General features: G+C 39.3%; 3 protein-coding genes across 4 annotated transcripts; 2 read left to right on the top strand and 1 right to left on the bottom strand.

Annotated features, from left to right (window-relative positions):
- The first annotated feature begins 239 nt into the window (after positions 1-239).
- On the top strand, positions 240-4,628 carry LOC103977452 (nucleobase-ascorbate transporter 6-like). Of its 2 annotated transcripts, XM_009392963.3 has the most exons (15): positions 240-523; positions 607-762; positions 1,234-1,331; positions 1,446-1,622; positions 1,696-1,796; positions 1,888-1,963; positions 2,096-2,155; positions 2,261-2,445; positions 2,521-2,617; positions 2,770-2,856; positions 2,933-2,991; positions 3,111-3,202; positions 3,785-3,862; positions 3,956-4,116; positions 4,213-4,628. In XM_009392963.3, the coding sequence occupies exons 2-15, from the start codon at positions 648-650 to the stop codon at positions 4,429-4,431; spliced, it is 1,605 nt and encodes a 534-aa protein (XP_009391238.2). In that variant the 5' UTR covers positions 240-523; positions 607-647; the 3' UTR covers positions 4,432-4,628. The 2 variants fall into 2 exon arrangements, with proteins under 2 accessions (XP_009391238.2, XP_009391237.2); XM_009392962.3 differs by having other exon boundaries at positions 240-762.
- Positions 4,629-8,409: 3,781 nt separating this feature from the next.
- Positions 8,410-9,444, top strand: LOC135586894 (uncharacterized). The gene is made up of 3 exons (XM_065097431.1): positions 8,410-8,803; positions 8,885-9,045; positions 9,189-9,444. Exons 1-3 carry the CDS (start codon positions 8,539-8,541, stop codon positions 9,291-9,293), a joined length of 531 nt encoding a protein of 176 aa, XP_064953503.1. The 5' UTR covers positions 8,410-8,538; the 3' UTR covers positions 9,294-9,444.
- Positions 9,445-12,865: 3,421 nt separating this feature from the next.
- On the bottom strand, positions 12,866-14,506 carry LOC135606410 (cyclin-D2-1-like). The gene is made up of 6 exons (XM_065097430.1): positions 14,170-14,506; positions 13,981-14,067; positions 13,748-13,843; positions 13,476-13,677; positions 13,275-13,405; positions 12,866-13,170 (listed from the first exon to the last, which is right to left on the bottom strand). The coding sequence occupies exons 1-6, from the start codon at positions 14,419-14,421 to the stop codon at positions 13,015-13,017; spliced, it is 924 nt and encodes a 307-aa protein (XP_064953502.1). The 5' UTR covers positions 14,422-14,506; the 3' UTR covers positions 12,866-13,014.
- Between the last annotated feature and the right edge of the window lie 494 nt (positions 14,507-15,000).

Raw genomic sequence — 15,000 nt, 5'->3', positions numbered from 1 at the left:
TAATATTGTAGCACTGATACCGAACGGTCCACGTACTGATATGCTGTCGGACCAATACGTATTGCTCGTATCGGGCGGTACCAATCGGTACCGCATATCATGGTCAAAACATTCACCTTCTATACTGAGACAAATGGTAGAAAACAGGAAGAGAGAGAGAGAGAGAAAGGTTTGCACAAATTCCACCCATCACACCAAAGATGAGAGAGAATGAGATATCAAGATTCATACATGGGAAATGCTTTGGCTAGAGAGAGAGAAAGAGAGAGAGTAGGGTGATTTTGGGGGTGTGTTTGTGCCTGCTTTAGGAGACCAATAGGCAGACACCCACTTGCTTCTTTTCCACATATTGTGGCTTGATGGGTGGAGAGCAGTAGCACACTTCTGTTGGAGGAGTTTTGAGTGGCCTTCTTTCTCCCACTCTTACTACTGGTCTTTAGCCACTGTCTTCCTGGTTTCTTCCTCATCCTGCCCTGCAATTTGGATCTTGATGCTTCAGGCCTGCAAATCTTGGAATCCCTTCGTGGGTTTCTTGCTTAATGTGTTCTTTTTCTTGGTGTTGAGAGTGTGAGGTTCTTCACAGTGCTGGCTTGGAGCTTCTTGCAGGGGTAAGTTCTTGAGGAGGAGAGGAGAGGAGAGGGGAGGGGATGGCAGGTGGTGGAGGAGCGGCGCCTGCGCCGAAGCAGGACGAGTTGCAGCCGCACCCGGTGAAGGATCAGTTGCCCAATGTCTCCTACTGCATCACCAGCCCGCCTCCCTGGCGTGAGTCCTTCCCCCATATTATTGCCTCCAGAATATCTCTCCTGTTCCCGAGGAACACTGCTTGTTCTCCCACTTCTTTTGCTGTGAATCTCGTTGGCTTATGTTGTCTGGTACTGTATGCATTGTTGCTTGAATATGTTAGATGTCTTTTGATTTGCCAGCGGTGACATTCTCGTTGCTTGAAACCCTTCATATTTTTTTTTTTCTGGTTTTCAAGACAATGGGATTCTTTTCGGATCTGTGATTTCCTGTTGAATGCACCTCTACGGAGGAAAGAAGTAAATCTACTTGTGACATGGTCAGATTTTTCTTGTCTTGCTCACATTTTCTGTTTGACGATCTGATATGCTCTTCATTAATGCCTTCTTTATATGAATTAATTTTCCATTTCAATTGATGTGCAATTTTGTTCTGGTTAATAAAAATTGGATCTTGACTTTTTTTTTTGTTTTTTGGATCTTTGCGATGCAGCTGAGGCCATACTTCTCGGTTTTCAACATTTTCTGGTTATGCTAGGCACTACTGTTATCATCCCCACTGCTCTTGTTCCTCAAATGGGCGGAGGAAATGTAAGAATGAATCAGTTTTTAGAGGAATTTTTTTTGTTATATGTATAGTTTTTTGTGGTTGATTTCTTATAGTTTGGTACCTTACCTTTTTAAAACTGTGATCATCACAATTAGGATGAGAAAGCCAGGGTAGTCCAGACATTGCTGTTTGTGGCTGGTATCAACACTCTATTCCAAACTTTGTTTGGTACACGGTTGCCGGCTGTAATTGGAGGTTGTTATACTTTTGTTGTGCCAACCATCTCTATTATCTTGGCTGGTCGCTACAGTAATATTGTGGATCCGCACGAGGTTGCTAGAAGTCTGAACTTTGCATTTCATTGTGCTCTTTTTCAAAATCACTCAGCAGCAATGTATCATGCAGAAATTTTTGCGTATAATGCGTGGAACACAGGGTGCCCTAATTGTTGCTTCAACCCTTCAAATTATTGTCGGTTTCAGTGGTCTTTGGCGAAACGTAGCTAGGTGGGTAATATCATTTTCTTTTTTATCATCATCAATGTCTGTGATTTTTTGTTCATAATGTTCTCTTGCCTTCTGTAATATGAGCATCCAGATTCTTAAGTCCACTGGCAGTGGTTCCTCTGGTTGCACTTGCTGGCTTTGGACTTTATGAGCTTGGTTTTCCTGGGGTAATAATTTACTGTTTTTGGTGGAACTTAAATTCTACTGTCAAACTAACCTTTTCATGCTAATGTGCTTCTGGATACTTTTCTATGATCTTCCTATTATTTTTTTCTCATTTATTAAAATGTGGATTGCAGGTTGCCAAGTGCATCGAAATTGGGCTACCACAGATAATTCTTTTAGTCATATTCTCACAGGTGTTATTATCATTGAACTTTTGAGGGTATCACATTCGTGTTCTACATTCATGTTTAATGCAACTTATAAAAATCATAATAAATGATGTTATCTTTTTCCAACAGTACATTCCTCATTCTCTACATTCAGAGAAGCCTGTGTTTGATCGATTTTCTGTCATACTTTCGGTTGCAATTGTATGGCTTTATGCATACTTCCTTACGGTGGGAGGAGCATATAGACATACACCACCAAAGACACAATTACATTGCCGTACGGATCGTTCAGGGCTTGTTGGTGGTTCTCCCTGGTAAGATTATGTCTACCGCATTTTTGTGCTAACGACCTTTGTATCTCCTAAAATCTTATTCATGGCAACAAATAGGATTAGATTTCCATATCCTTTCCAATGGGGTGCACCAACATTTGATGCCGGTGAAGCTTTTGCAATGATGGCTGCTTCATTTGTTTCCCTTGTTGAGGTCAAATATCATATTTCCTTTTCTTGATCTAAGATGCTGGTTTAGACTATAGCTATCTTATAATAGTGATCAGATAAACATAAATCTGCTTACTCAAATGCAGTGTTTTCATAATTTCCCAATAAGGTTCTTTCTGATAAATGTCTGTGCAGTCTACTGGAACTTTCATTGCAGTCACAAGATATGCAAGTGCGACACCATTGCCTCCATCAGTTCTCAGTCGTGGTATTGGTTGGCAGGTATTAAATTCAGCTGCTGTTTACCTAAATCCATGCAAACTTTGCCAAGTATGTAACAGTCAAGTGTTGGCTTCAGGGCATTGGTATCTTGTTGGATGGACTATTTGGAACGGCAAACGGATCCTCAGTATCTGTGTAAGTGTCTTTCAAAATTTCTTATTTTAGTAATAGCTGGTTCACTTTCCTTTCAGATGACTAATCCTTGTCATAAGCTTCTACCATCTTGTAAGAAATATTTTTTTATTATTTTGCAGTGAAAATGCTGGTTTACTAGCTTTAACACGAATTGGCAGCCGAAGGGTTGTTCAAATATCTGCAGGATTCATGATTTTCTTTTCTATTCTTGGTAAGCTGTCCATGTTCTGATGTCTCTGGCCTCCCACACATTAGCTTATTGAATAATCTTCTACAAAATGTCCTCAGAGCCACCTAGCTCTATAACTTACAGTGTTGTTTACCGTATAGAGTTCTTTATACCTATCTGGTTAAAAGGATCCCTCTGATATGTCTTCGAGTACAACATCTTATTTTGTACTTGGTATGAACAGTCTTGAGTCTCCTTGAGATGCTTTGTTTAGCTGGAGTACCAAAATGAATGCTGTTCTCATATCATGTTGAATCTTCTTAAATCCATATGTATAAGGATTTGACCTGATAAATTCTCTTTGACAAAGTTATTATGTTGTAGGTAAATACCAGTATTATATTTAGTTAATAATTTTGGCCATTTAATTTTTTATTCATGATGCACACTGTAATATAGTTGACAATTCTACAATTAAACACACCCTTAAAGTTATTTAAGATCATTCAAGAATAGAGTTTAGGAGTTACAGAAGCACTTTTCACATGAACTTGACTTTAGATATATACAATTAGACTAACCATATCAAATGGATTGATTTTTTCTGTCTTGTTGCCAATTCAGGAAAATTTGGAGCAGTTTTTGCATCGATTCCCGCACCAATTTTTGCAGCACTGTATTGTCTTTTCTTTGCATATGTTGGTATGTAATAGAAATAAGAGACAGCTTATTAACACTCAACAACTTGAGTTCCTCATATGAAATTATTTATAATTTATCGTTCTGCTGTAACAGGTGCTGCAGGTCTTAGTTTTCTGCAGTTCTGCAATCTCAACAGCTTCCGAACTAAGTTCATCCTAGGATTATCTGTTTTCATGGGTCTGTCAGTTCCCCAGTACTTCAATGAGTACACTTCTGTTGCTGGTTATGGTCCAGTTCATACTAAAGCAAGATGGGTATGCTGAAAATTACAACATGATAGTTACTACTTATTCTCTCATTCCTAAAATATGATTGTGCATGGTGCTCATTGTTCTTTTTTTCTTTTCCAGTTTAATGATATCATCAATGTAATATTCTCTTCAAAGCCATTTGTTGCTGGCTTAGTCGCATTTTTCTTGGATAATACCCTCCATAGGCATCATGATGTGACAAAAAGGGACAGAGGTTATCATTGGTGGAAAAGGTTCCGAAGCTTCAAGGCAGATACAAGAAGTGAGGAATTCTACGCATTGCCATTTAACCTCAACAAATTTTTTCCATCTGTATGAGCCTCCAGGCTAGGTGTTCTTCAGAGTATGTCTAATCTTGTCAATTTAGAGAGTTCTTTGGGTGAAGTCATGGTGTATTTTGTTTTCCTTCTTGGCCTAAAGAAAATTCAAGTGAACCCAAATTGGTTTGCCTTTTGCAATTTTCTATGAATATATGTTTGATTTGTATATTGACATGCCATGCTTATAATCTTGGAATTGTTTTTTTTGACATAACTAGAACTCATCTTGACTTCATTTACTTTTTTGGCATCTGTCATATCTAGAAAAGCTAATTTTTCAGCTAGTGATACAGGTTCAACTGTGATTGCATGCTATATCTTCTTTGAAAAAATCTTGTATAGAAAACTATGGTGTCTTAGTTCACACTGCAGAGACATCAGAACCGGATGTGCTTGACCAATGATTACTTTCCAGCATGAGTCACTTAGGTTGTAAAATTTTGATATTGTTCTGCATGTGGATACAGCTTCCTCTCGAGTGACATGGTTAGTATAATTGTCACTAAGCAATGCCAATATTCAACATGACACTATACTGCATGTGTATCTATTTTTGTGAGAGTTCAAAAAAGATTGAAATAGTGAACTGCATCATCTGATCTATGAACTCTGAGGAAATGGTTTGAGTTTATTGTTTGACACCCTGGATTTGCTGAATACTGTAATTTATTGTTTGTTTATTTGTACAAGTAGACCTGGAGACTGAAATCCATTTGTGGAAATTTGTCATCTGGATGAAACTTTTAGGAGTAACCTTCAGCTTAACTTCATTTTGAAGGACAGGTCTTCTTGGGACAGATTAAGGTACCTTTGCCAAGTACTGTTATTCTTGAAGGATGTTCACTATAGCAGACTAGCAAATCTATGATAACAGAGTACTCTCAATGCAAAAAAGAAAATTTTAGCCTTTTAGGTTTCTTTACTTCATCTTCACTGGAACAGTTGGTTTTCCTTTTCTTGACTCTTTGGAACATAACAATGGAGGAAGTATCATAATTCTCTATTTCTGTGCGTGTGTGTTGCTTACCTACAAATAAGCAGCTATCAAATATCTTGCAGAAAAAAATAAGGTTTTTCGCTTGCATTGATTGGTTTTTTAAGCATCCATCATTTGGTTTAGAATAAATGTGAATGCATTTGCCAAATTGTTGGAACCGGAAGCTTTTCTTCTTTCTTTCCTTCTTTCTTTCTTCCATATGTTCTGTTGCTCCTTGTACGCTTGTAAGTTCTGAGGAGATCATATGGCAGATAATTTGAGCTGAGAATTCAGATAAGCCATGAGCTTGTAAGTCCTTGGGTCTATCTGATCCACTATTCTTAATCAAAATTGGCTTTATTCTCATATTCTTCCACAGCTAATTGTTAGACAATTAATTGTTCACTGTCATTGATTTGTGTCCCTTGTTATTACTGAAACCCTGTCAAATTGAGAGGATAGATCACCCTGCACCTATGCATGTTGACAACACCTAATAACAATCATAACTTCTGTCACATCAAAACCTTAGAACATCTCATTGTGATTTGAACTCAATAGCCTAAATATATACCCCATCATAAGGTTAGATAAAAGTAGTTCACCATGAAGACACTTAAGACCTTTAGTGCATTGATGAACAATTGGTTGGCCATTCAATGATGCTGAATTAAACCAACCTATTGGAAGGAGCAGTTAAATATTGGATGTTCCCTCATTTTACTATGCTAAATGATTCTGTGGCATAAAATTAAAAGTATTCAATGTGCAATGTCAGTGGGAGAGGATTCATTGTATTTAGTGAGTTTGATGTGTGTGTACACCAGAGGTGACATCTAAACTGTTCTTAATCTAATATAAACCAACAACTCCTCTAAAATTGGCTGTATGGAAATCTACAGACTTGCAGTTCAGGATGAGTCTCAGTATATTTATTTGCATCAGACTACAAACCCTGAAGAATAAGATTGGACCATAGCAATCCAACACATGACACAAACTTTTTGAGGTTGGAATTGTGCATCTGGTCACCCTCCACCACTCCCTCAGTTCTTGACCACCAGCACTTCACATGCTGTCATTAATGGCATTTAATTGGGGGTGTGGAAAGAGATCACCTTCCAACAGTGCAAACAGCTCCAGCTCAGGTACAAGATAAAAAGGAGGATGATACATATTGTATGCTAAATTGTAGGAGTGGTGGTGGTTGAATCTACTTTTCTGAGATTGTCTTAATGATTGATGAATGTTTAATGAGTTGTTCATGGGGTTTGCAGGTGGGAATGCCAAGCCCTTTTGTTAGACTGCTAAAAGAAACATAGATTCTCATCATAATTTAATCATACATACCTAAGTTCAAGTTAAAGTAAGCACTTTACTTTCTCTTAAAGAAAGGAAAAGAAGAGATGCACCACACTATTGTATTGATCCAAAATGAAACTCCATGTCAAGGCATTACCAACTTGCCAACTTTGGGGGATTGTAGCTTTCACTACTATGTTTCTTCTTCTACCAACATGAGGTTGGATTTGGGAGCAAATATCAAAGGCAATGACACTGCTGAGGGGAGTTGTAAAACTAATGATCAGATGCCCATGGATTCCACACTCCTCCAAAGTTTGACCTGATAAGAACACAAGGGGATGTCATCTTGTTGTTGCCATATACAAGATTCAAAATTGGCCCTCACAATATGATAGCTCCATCTTAAATGCTATTTTGCATTCATTTTAAACTAACATATATAATTTTTTAAAGAAATGACTCAATCTATATTAAACCTTAACATCATATTTTTATTATGTTCAAACCATGTTAAGATTGATATATGAAACTAAAATTGAGATGGACAAATATGAGACTCAAACTTGTGGTATGCTATGATGTTATAATAAAGATTTTAATTGTGTTATCCATATTGAATCTAATATTTAGATAATTGAAGCTAATAGTAGTGGTAGCAGAAGTTTGGATGGAAAAGAGGATGACAATATTAGATATTTTAATTTACTTAGGATAAAATTTTGATATTATGCACACAAACCAATAACATAAGTTTTGTAGTTATTGTTCATTAAAACATTATGTATTTATACATGATAATGATATTATATGTATTCTATAAATGATTTATATTGATGTAAGATTAAAAAAAATTAATTAATCAATTATTGATTTTTTTAATCTACGTAATCAGTAGAATAATACCAATTTAAGTAAAAAATCATCATGTATTAGTTTTTTTGGATCATTCAAATACCTAACAATAATAGCTTGAGAAGATAATTAAAAAAAAAAATATTATAGGAATATTCTACTCACTACTCTATAAATAAAAGTTTTTCATATGATTTAAGATCCATTTTTTTTTTCATATGAAACCTCAAATGATTAGAAACTCATGCATGCATGACTTGAGATACTTGTCACAAAAAAAATTATCTGAAAAAATAATCCAAACCCTTACAAGATCTTGTTGACAATCATTTTGGTTCAACTAAATTAATGTTGAACTCCAATAACAAGACATCTATGATATAATAGCAAAAAGTATGCTAATAAAAATCTAAGATATTGTGCCAAAAAAAAAAATTTATTGTTAGGCTTTTATCAAATAACACTCTCATAATTAATTTTTATTTTGGGAGCACATCTTTATTATCAACTAGATGAAAATATCTTTTTGCGTTTCACCGATTGTTCTTGCCTCGTTTCCTCCTACTCTCTTATTGCGCTTACTTTTCTAACACTTATCGCTTAGCGGAGGACGAAAGATTATTTTCTCAAATTAATAAAAAAAATCCTCATATAAGAATCAATTAGTCAGTCGGCATCATTCAATGAAATTTTAATATATTTTTTTGATAAAATACCTAAAAATCTAAGCGTATGGGACCCATAGACATCATGCTACGTGTCAGATAGCGTATCAACCAATGAATTGCTCCGTTGGGCCCGCCGTCACCCTCTCCTCCATAATAACACCGCGCACTCCTCCACCGTATCATCATCAACTCCGAGCAACACCGTCCACCAAATGGCGACTGTAGCCGGCTGAAGCCTCGTCTTCCATAACTCTCATCGCCGTGGCCACCGCCATCAGCACCAACAAAGAGACAAAGAGGAGGAATGGGGAACTGTCAGGTGACGGATGCAGCGGCGGTGGTGATCCAACACCCCGGAGGCAGAGCGGAGAGGCTCTATTGGCCCACGAGTGCGTCGGAGGTCATGAAGAACAACCCAGGCTATTACGTGGCCCTCATCACCCTCTACGTCCCGGAGGAGAAGCTGGACGGCAGCGGCGGCGGCACCCTCCGGCTAACCCGGGTGAGGCTCCTCAAGGCCACGGACACCCTCTTGCTCGGCCAAGTGTATCGGCTCATCACCTCCCAAGGTTCTTGATCACCATTTAGCTTCCGAAGCTTGTCACAGTGATCGAATCAAGTACATCTCTTATCTGAATTCTTTGACTCAGAGGTCATGAAGGCTATCCAGGCAAGGAAGATCGAGAAGATGAAGAAGAGACAGGCTGAACTGATGGAGAGACAGCAGCAACAGAGGATTGGAACAGATGATGAGGTCGTTCACGTGCGTAAAGATGGAGAAGACAAGGAGGACTCAGAAATCACAGATCAGGTACATCCTGTTCATTCAATGGCAATTCGATCAGGCTAGAGGAGAGAATTCGAGCACAATGTATAGTTCATGATAGAATGTTTTCTTCTCCATACATCGAGATGAATCAGTAGCAGAGTGATCGCAGTAATGGAATTTTTCAGGTAGCAAAGCAGGAGAGGGATGGACATAAGACCAGCAAGCAGTCAGCAGCGAGGCCTCGACATTGGCGCCCTTCACTGCAGATCATTGCAGAAACTGGAAGCTGATCGATCAGTGATGTGAAAAGGCTTTCCTCTCTGATCTCAGAACATGAGATGAGATGTTTCATATGATTCTTCAAGTGGTTTGTGTTCTGATGGTATTGGAATTCATGATAGACAAGCTGATCTCAATCTTATGATCTGTGCATTAGCTTTACAGCCACATCTTCCATGCCAAAGTTTAGGCATGCAATCAAATTTACTGCAAACTTGGTTGACTTGCAACAGCATTTGCAGTGGAAATCTTAGGAACAACATGACCTAACATCCTCAATATATATATATATATATATATATATATATATATTCTCTTTCCTTGTTGGCATAATTCTTCACCTAAATGAGAGATGATATTTCTGTAAAGGAACTTCATGTTCCTCAAATTGCAAAATCATGCTCCCATGATTTCAATGATTTAGCAGCCATGGATGAAAAGCATATCCCAGACAAAATAATCAAGGATAAATCTACTGCAGAAATGTAATATATATAAATCATGAAGCAAGATTGTTCTGGTCTGAAGAACATCAATCCTCAAAGAATGATTGCTTTCATCTAATACATTCCCTAAGGACTTATGACTTTTGTCAAATCTGTAACAAAAGAAAAGAAAAGGGAAAGATGGTATCAACTAGATCTACCTGCTGCTTTGTTCCTTCTCAGCAATTGATTCATTTTAGAATCTGTTATAGTTGAAGAAAAAAAAAATCCTTAATGAAAATAAAAAAAATTATTTATCACTAGGTTATACTTGATGAAGTAAAATCTATAGAAGATCCAAAGTGAATTAAAGGCCAGGCCTTGTGAAGTGTTGTAGCTCTGTTCATAGCAGGTGCTCCTGTATCATGGATACTGATTCAGATCAAGGGATATCATAGACAAGATTTTGATTCTTAAACTTTCACTGCAGGTTGCTATTCCAGATTCCATGAGCATAACATGATTCTAACTTACAGCTTTCCCAAGTATGTTCACATATCATGCTTGGATCAAGATTACTTTGCACTGCCATTGCTAGAACCTTTGTGATGTTGGAATAAAATCCTAGTGAATTGCTTTTGTTCTTGAGCTTGAAGTTAAATATGCATGATCTTTAAACTTTTGCTCATCAAAGTGTTTTTGGCATTTGCATATGCATACCACCATGAAACCACAGAAAAGCTGAGTAGGTGGTGGCTCCTGATGATTGAGCACAAGAACTTTATCCCCATCTTGCTTGATTCGAAAGTAGACACAAAGAATTATAGTTCCAACTAATGGAGCTCCTACAAACTTGTTTGAATAGTTTGAAGAAATATGTGTGCAAGGTGTGGATTATGGTTATTATTGTTAATGCAAGAAAGAATCTAATGTGCCTCATTCACAGGTGGAATTAGATTTGGTACATGAAGCTGAATCCAAGTATATGATGCAAGATAAATTTGAGAGAAAACATTATACAAAATATTAAGCTTCAGATGAAATAGAGAGATAGACTTAGGACCCGAACTCATATTTCTTGATAAGATTAAGTTTTTAGGAAAAGACTCGATCTATAGCAAACTCTATCTGTGGAGAATCATCTCAAAAAGGAACATCAAACTGTATCTTTATATTCCGATATCATTCTAACTTTTGTCTCCATTGCTCAACATCAACAACATGATCCAACCATTGTTTACCCAACAAAAGGGAAAAAGAAGAACAATGAGCTAGATCTTGCAACCAAAAGAATCAGAGCCAAAAGCTGCAACCCAGTGAGCTGATGGCCATCTTTGAGCAAAGATCCATTGAGAGTGAAAAGTGGTAAAGAGGCAGCACATTTGGACATTTCATGCTCCGACACTCTTTTCCTTTTGGTGTGGGAGGTGAAGGGTCTTCGGCTTTTGGGCTTATTCATTGGTTGTCTCGCTGAGGTAAAAGAGAGAGAGAGAGCGTGTGAGATGGTGAAAGCAAAGCGGATAAAGAAGGAGGTGAAAAGAGAAGCATCCACATTGGATGCTTCTCTCTGTTACTTGACACTCTGTGCTGCTCAGTACATAGAAGTAAGAGATCCTTCCATGCTTTTTCCTGGTTCAGCATCAAGATTAATCAGGAATCAATGACACAGTTTATCATACAAAGGCAGATTCTCTCACTGGACAAATAAATTCTCTGATAGTACTGCTTTTCAGACATGATCTGGAATTCTGCATTTGGGTTTTTTTTGCTTTGCTTTTAAGATGAATGCTGCTCTCTATGGCAATTCAGACATGATCTATTGCATGAGTTCAACTACAATAGAGATTCAACAAAATGGAGATTTTAAGGGGATTGGTTTCTCTGATTTCTCTGTTGAATTATATCCTGTTTTATTGCTTGCATCATAATGACTTGAAGACTCTGCAAATTGGGTTCATTTGTATCACCCTACTGACTGAGCACCATCAGCAAATTGATGGCAGCTGCAACCTGCAAGCAACCTTGCCATGAGAGCAGCTTTGAAGCTCGTGAACACACTGGCAAAGGTCCCATGACCAAAATAGATTTGTTAGCAGCAGGACAGGAACTAAGACTGCCGTAAATGTAGGAGGGTGGGCATGTTCCAATCAAACCTGAGGCCACCTGTGCAACAAAGCATTCTCCTTTCGAGCACAAGTGAATTGAAGAGAGCAAAAGCTGTGCGCTTGTTGGGCAAATGACTCTCCCTTGGTTGTGCTTCTCTCATCCACTACCATCATGATCACACCCTGGATTGTCTCAGATCATCTTTCTCACACCTCAAAAGAGAAGATTCAGGCTTTGTTGAAGGAGAAGAAATAACACAAGACATGGGAACTGCATGTTCTTCCATCCAAGATTGAGTGCAGTTCTGAGTTGAATTTGGTGGCTGAAACATTTGATAGTTTGGATTATTTGAACTAGTTTAATTATGTTGAAGTGATCCGTATCTTTTGACCACCTCTAACTCTTCTTTTAGTGGTCACTGAGTTGGATATGACCAATGGTCAACTCAAACATGATTACTTACTGATATCAAGGAGGAAAGCTGGTTGTGCTGATTAGGGTGGCAAATGGAGTTTCTCATCCTGCAGCTAATGTATATTGTTAGAGAGAGAGAGAGAGAGAGAGAGAGAGAGAGAGAGAGAGAGGAGGATTATACATCTCATTGAGGATAGTATGCATGCAATTGTATGAACCAATATAAAATCTCTGATTGTATTTTAATTTGCATGGACAATCTTAAAGCACAGAAGAGTCTATTTGAATACTTCTTATTTAAAGAGGTGCAGCCTGAAATCTGATAGCTGTCTCATCTTTTGACTGCTATGCGTGACACTCGAATCACACAACATAAACTAAGGTGAATCAATACAATAAGAAAACATAGCATGTGTCCATGGAAGACACATTGATGAGGTTAGGGAGAATGTTGACCGGTTGACCAGAAAGCTGTGGAACGTTTTGAGAGTTGAAGCTGCTCGAATTGAGTGTCATCTCATTTCTTCCGATTGACCCTAAAAAGACACACCATCTGGCTCACTGAATGCAGGCATTGATGTCAATAGCCCCCACTCGCTTCCACTAACAACAAGCACACACTCCACCATAAAGAAGAAGAATGGCAGATCCCCCTCCATTGGGAATCTGCAACTCTCTGCATTCAATCATGGCTTTCACAAATAGCCAAATCCTACACACACTGTTGAATAAAACCTAATCTCCTCTCTAAATACTGAGGAATCTGAACAAAGACCAATAAGAAAGCTTAGCTTATCCTCCCACCTATGCTCATCTTTCTTCTTCTTTTAGCAGGGGGGAGAGAAGCAGGTGAGACCCTTGACCCCATGTTGACCAGAGGGTTCTTCAACATAGCACCCTCTGCAACTCTTCGCATCAATCTGTAGCAGTTGCCAATCCCATCCTACGAAAACATGCACAGGCATCTCATGGCTTCTTCACAACACCACTCACCATTGGCTTAGAGTAACTTTTATCTTCAGCATGAAATATTAGCTTTGAGATTACCTCGGTTAGTCCAATGCACCATGACACTGCAATCCCTGCATCGATCAAAGCTAGATCTGCAACATCCTCAGCTGCACGAATAATGGCTGCTGCAGCAAGCGACGATGGGCAGTGACTCAAGAACTCGATATCTGAGACATTGCATGTTTCAGTCCGAGAAGAAGAAGAAGAAGAAGAAGAAAAGAAGACATTGGGTGTTACCATGCAATGTTGCTAATATAATGCTCGAGGCACATGAAATCAAATACGTTGCAGATTTCCCTGATGGATCGAGTTTGCAGGCGAAAAAATCCATGTAAGTGAAGGGCGTTACAGATCGAAGCCTCCAGCCCAAGGCGCCGAGCACAAGCAGCTCCATCCTTCGTATCGTTCGAGGCTCGAAGACGAACTCGGCGCCTTCAATCTAATCAACATCTCAAAGCTAAAGACGTACATGGAAGTGAAGACTGCAACAGTGATTAGAGGTCAAGTACCTGCAAATCCAAAAGGGTAGGCACTAATGTCTCCTCCATCTTTGCAGCCAGCGACAGGGAAGCCACTGATAAGAGTTGCAGAGCCCACACATTTTGCTGCAGCAACGGAATGCAACCAATCTCTTACGAGTCAAATGCAGGACATTTCCGTTATAGAAGCTCACAGCATTTCGACAACCATCCGATGACGATCGGACGGTGATGGGGAGTTCGGAACGGTGTGATCAACTTACCGGTAAACGGTGAGAAGCAAGGAACCGGTCCATGTAGTTGACGGCGAGGTACGGCGTTAGATCTTGAAAACGGTAGTATGCACTCACCTGAAAAGAAACAAACGAAATGTTTGACGTCCGTCAGAGCGGAGGAGCGCAAGGTAGAAAAGACAGGCATCTGGGGTCTAACGTGCGCCAGCGGATTCCCACCTTGAGAATCCAGGCGACTGCCTCCCGGCGGGAGGTCGAGTCGAGCGAGTTGGACCGGAACCGAGCCGGGTAGTCGAACCCGGGCGTGTAGTCCGCCTCGCCCTCTATGAACCCGGCGATGGACTCGTCCGAGTCGTCCGGGAACTCGGCATCCCTGGATCGATCCGGCGAGTCGTCCGCCAGCTCGCTGGCGTCCTCGTCGCACAGCAGGTCGCTGCAGGAGCCCAAGTCTTTGTAGTGTGTGAGCTGCATGGTCTCTTAACATGAATCTTCATAGCTTCTCCATCTCCTTCCTCCACAGAGAGAGAGAGAGGGAGAGGGATGGTATTGTCTGAAATGGAACTCGGAGCACCATCCGTTGAGGTTATATTTATATGATACCAGAAAGATAAGTGGAGAGAGAAAAGAAGTGAGTGTGGCTTCGCACAGTGCTATGAGCATATCTCTCTCTCTCTCTCTCTCTCTGCTACTCATGTAACGCTGCGAAGTGTGGAAATAGGCACAAAGAATCGAGATAAGATAGCTTAATCTTTTCGATTTGTAACATGACGATGATGGACATGAAAGGAAGAATCTGTTGAGTTGGTCACATCAATTAGCAAGCATCCAAAACACCATCAGAGACCCTCATGCAGAGATCTACGGATCTAAAAATGTGACCCACAGACACTGTCACTTATCCAGCTTTATCTTCTCAAATCATAATGATCGGACCCGATCTGATTCCAATTATATAACGATAGAATGAGAGATGGAATTCTCATCAAATAACTTTTACCACTCCTCTCTACAAAGAATCATCAGAGCGTTCATGGTAAAGAAGGACAAGTG

This window comes from Musa acuminata, chromosome BXJ2-3 (genome assembly GCF_036884655.1).
Source record: "Musa acuminata AAA Group cultivar baxijiao chromosome BXJ2-3, Cavendish_Baxijiao_AAA, whole genome shotgun sequence".
Classification (NCBI taxonomy): domain Eukaryota; kingdom Viridiplantae; phylum Streptophyta; class Magnoliopsida; order Zingiberales; family Musaceae; genus Musa; species Musa acuminata.
This window is presented reverse-complemented; position numbering and strand designations above follow the sequence as displayed.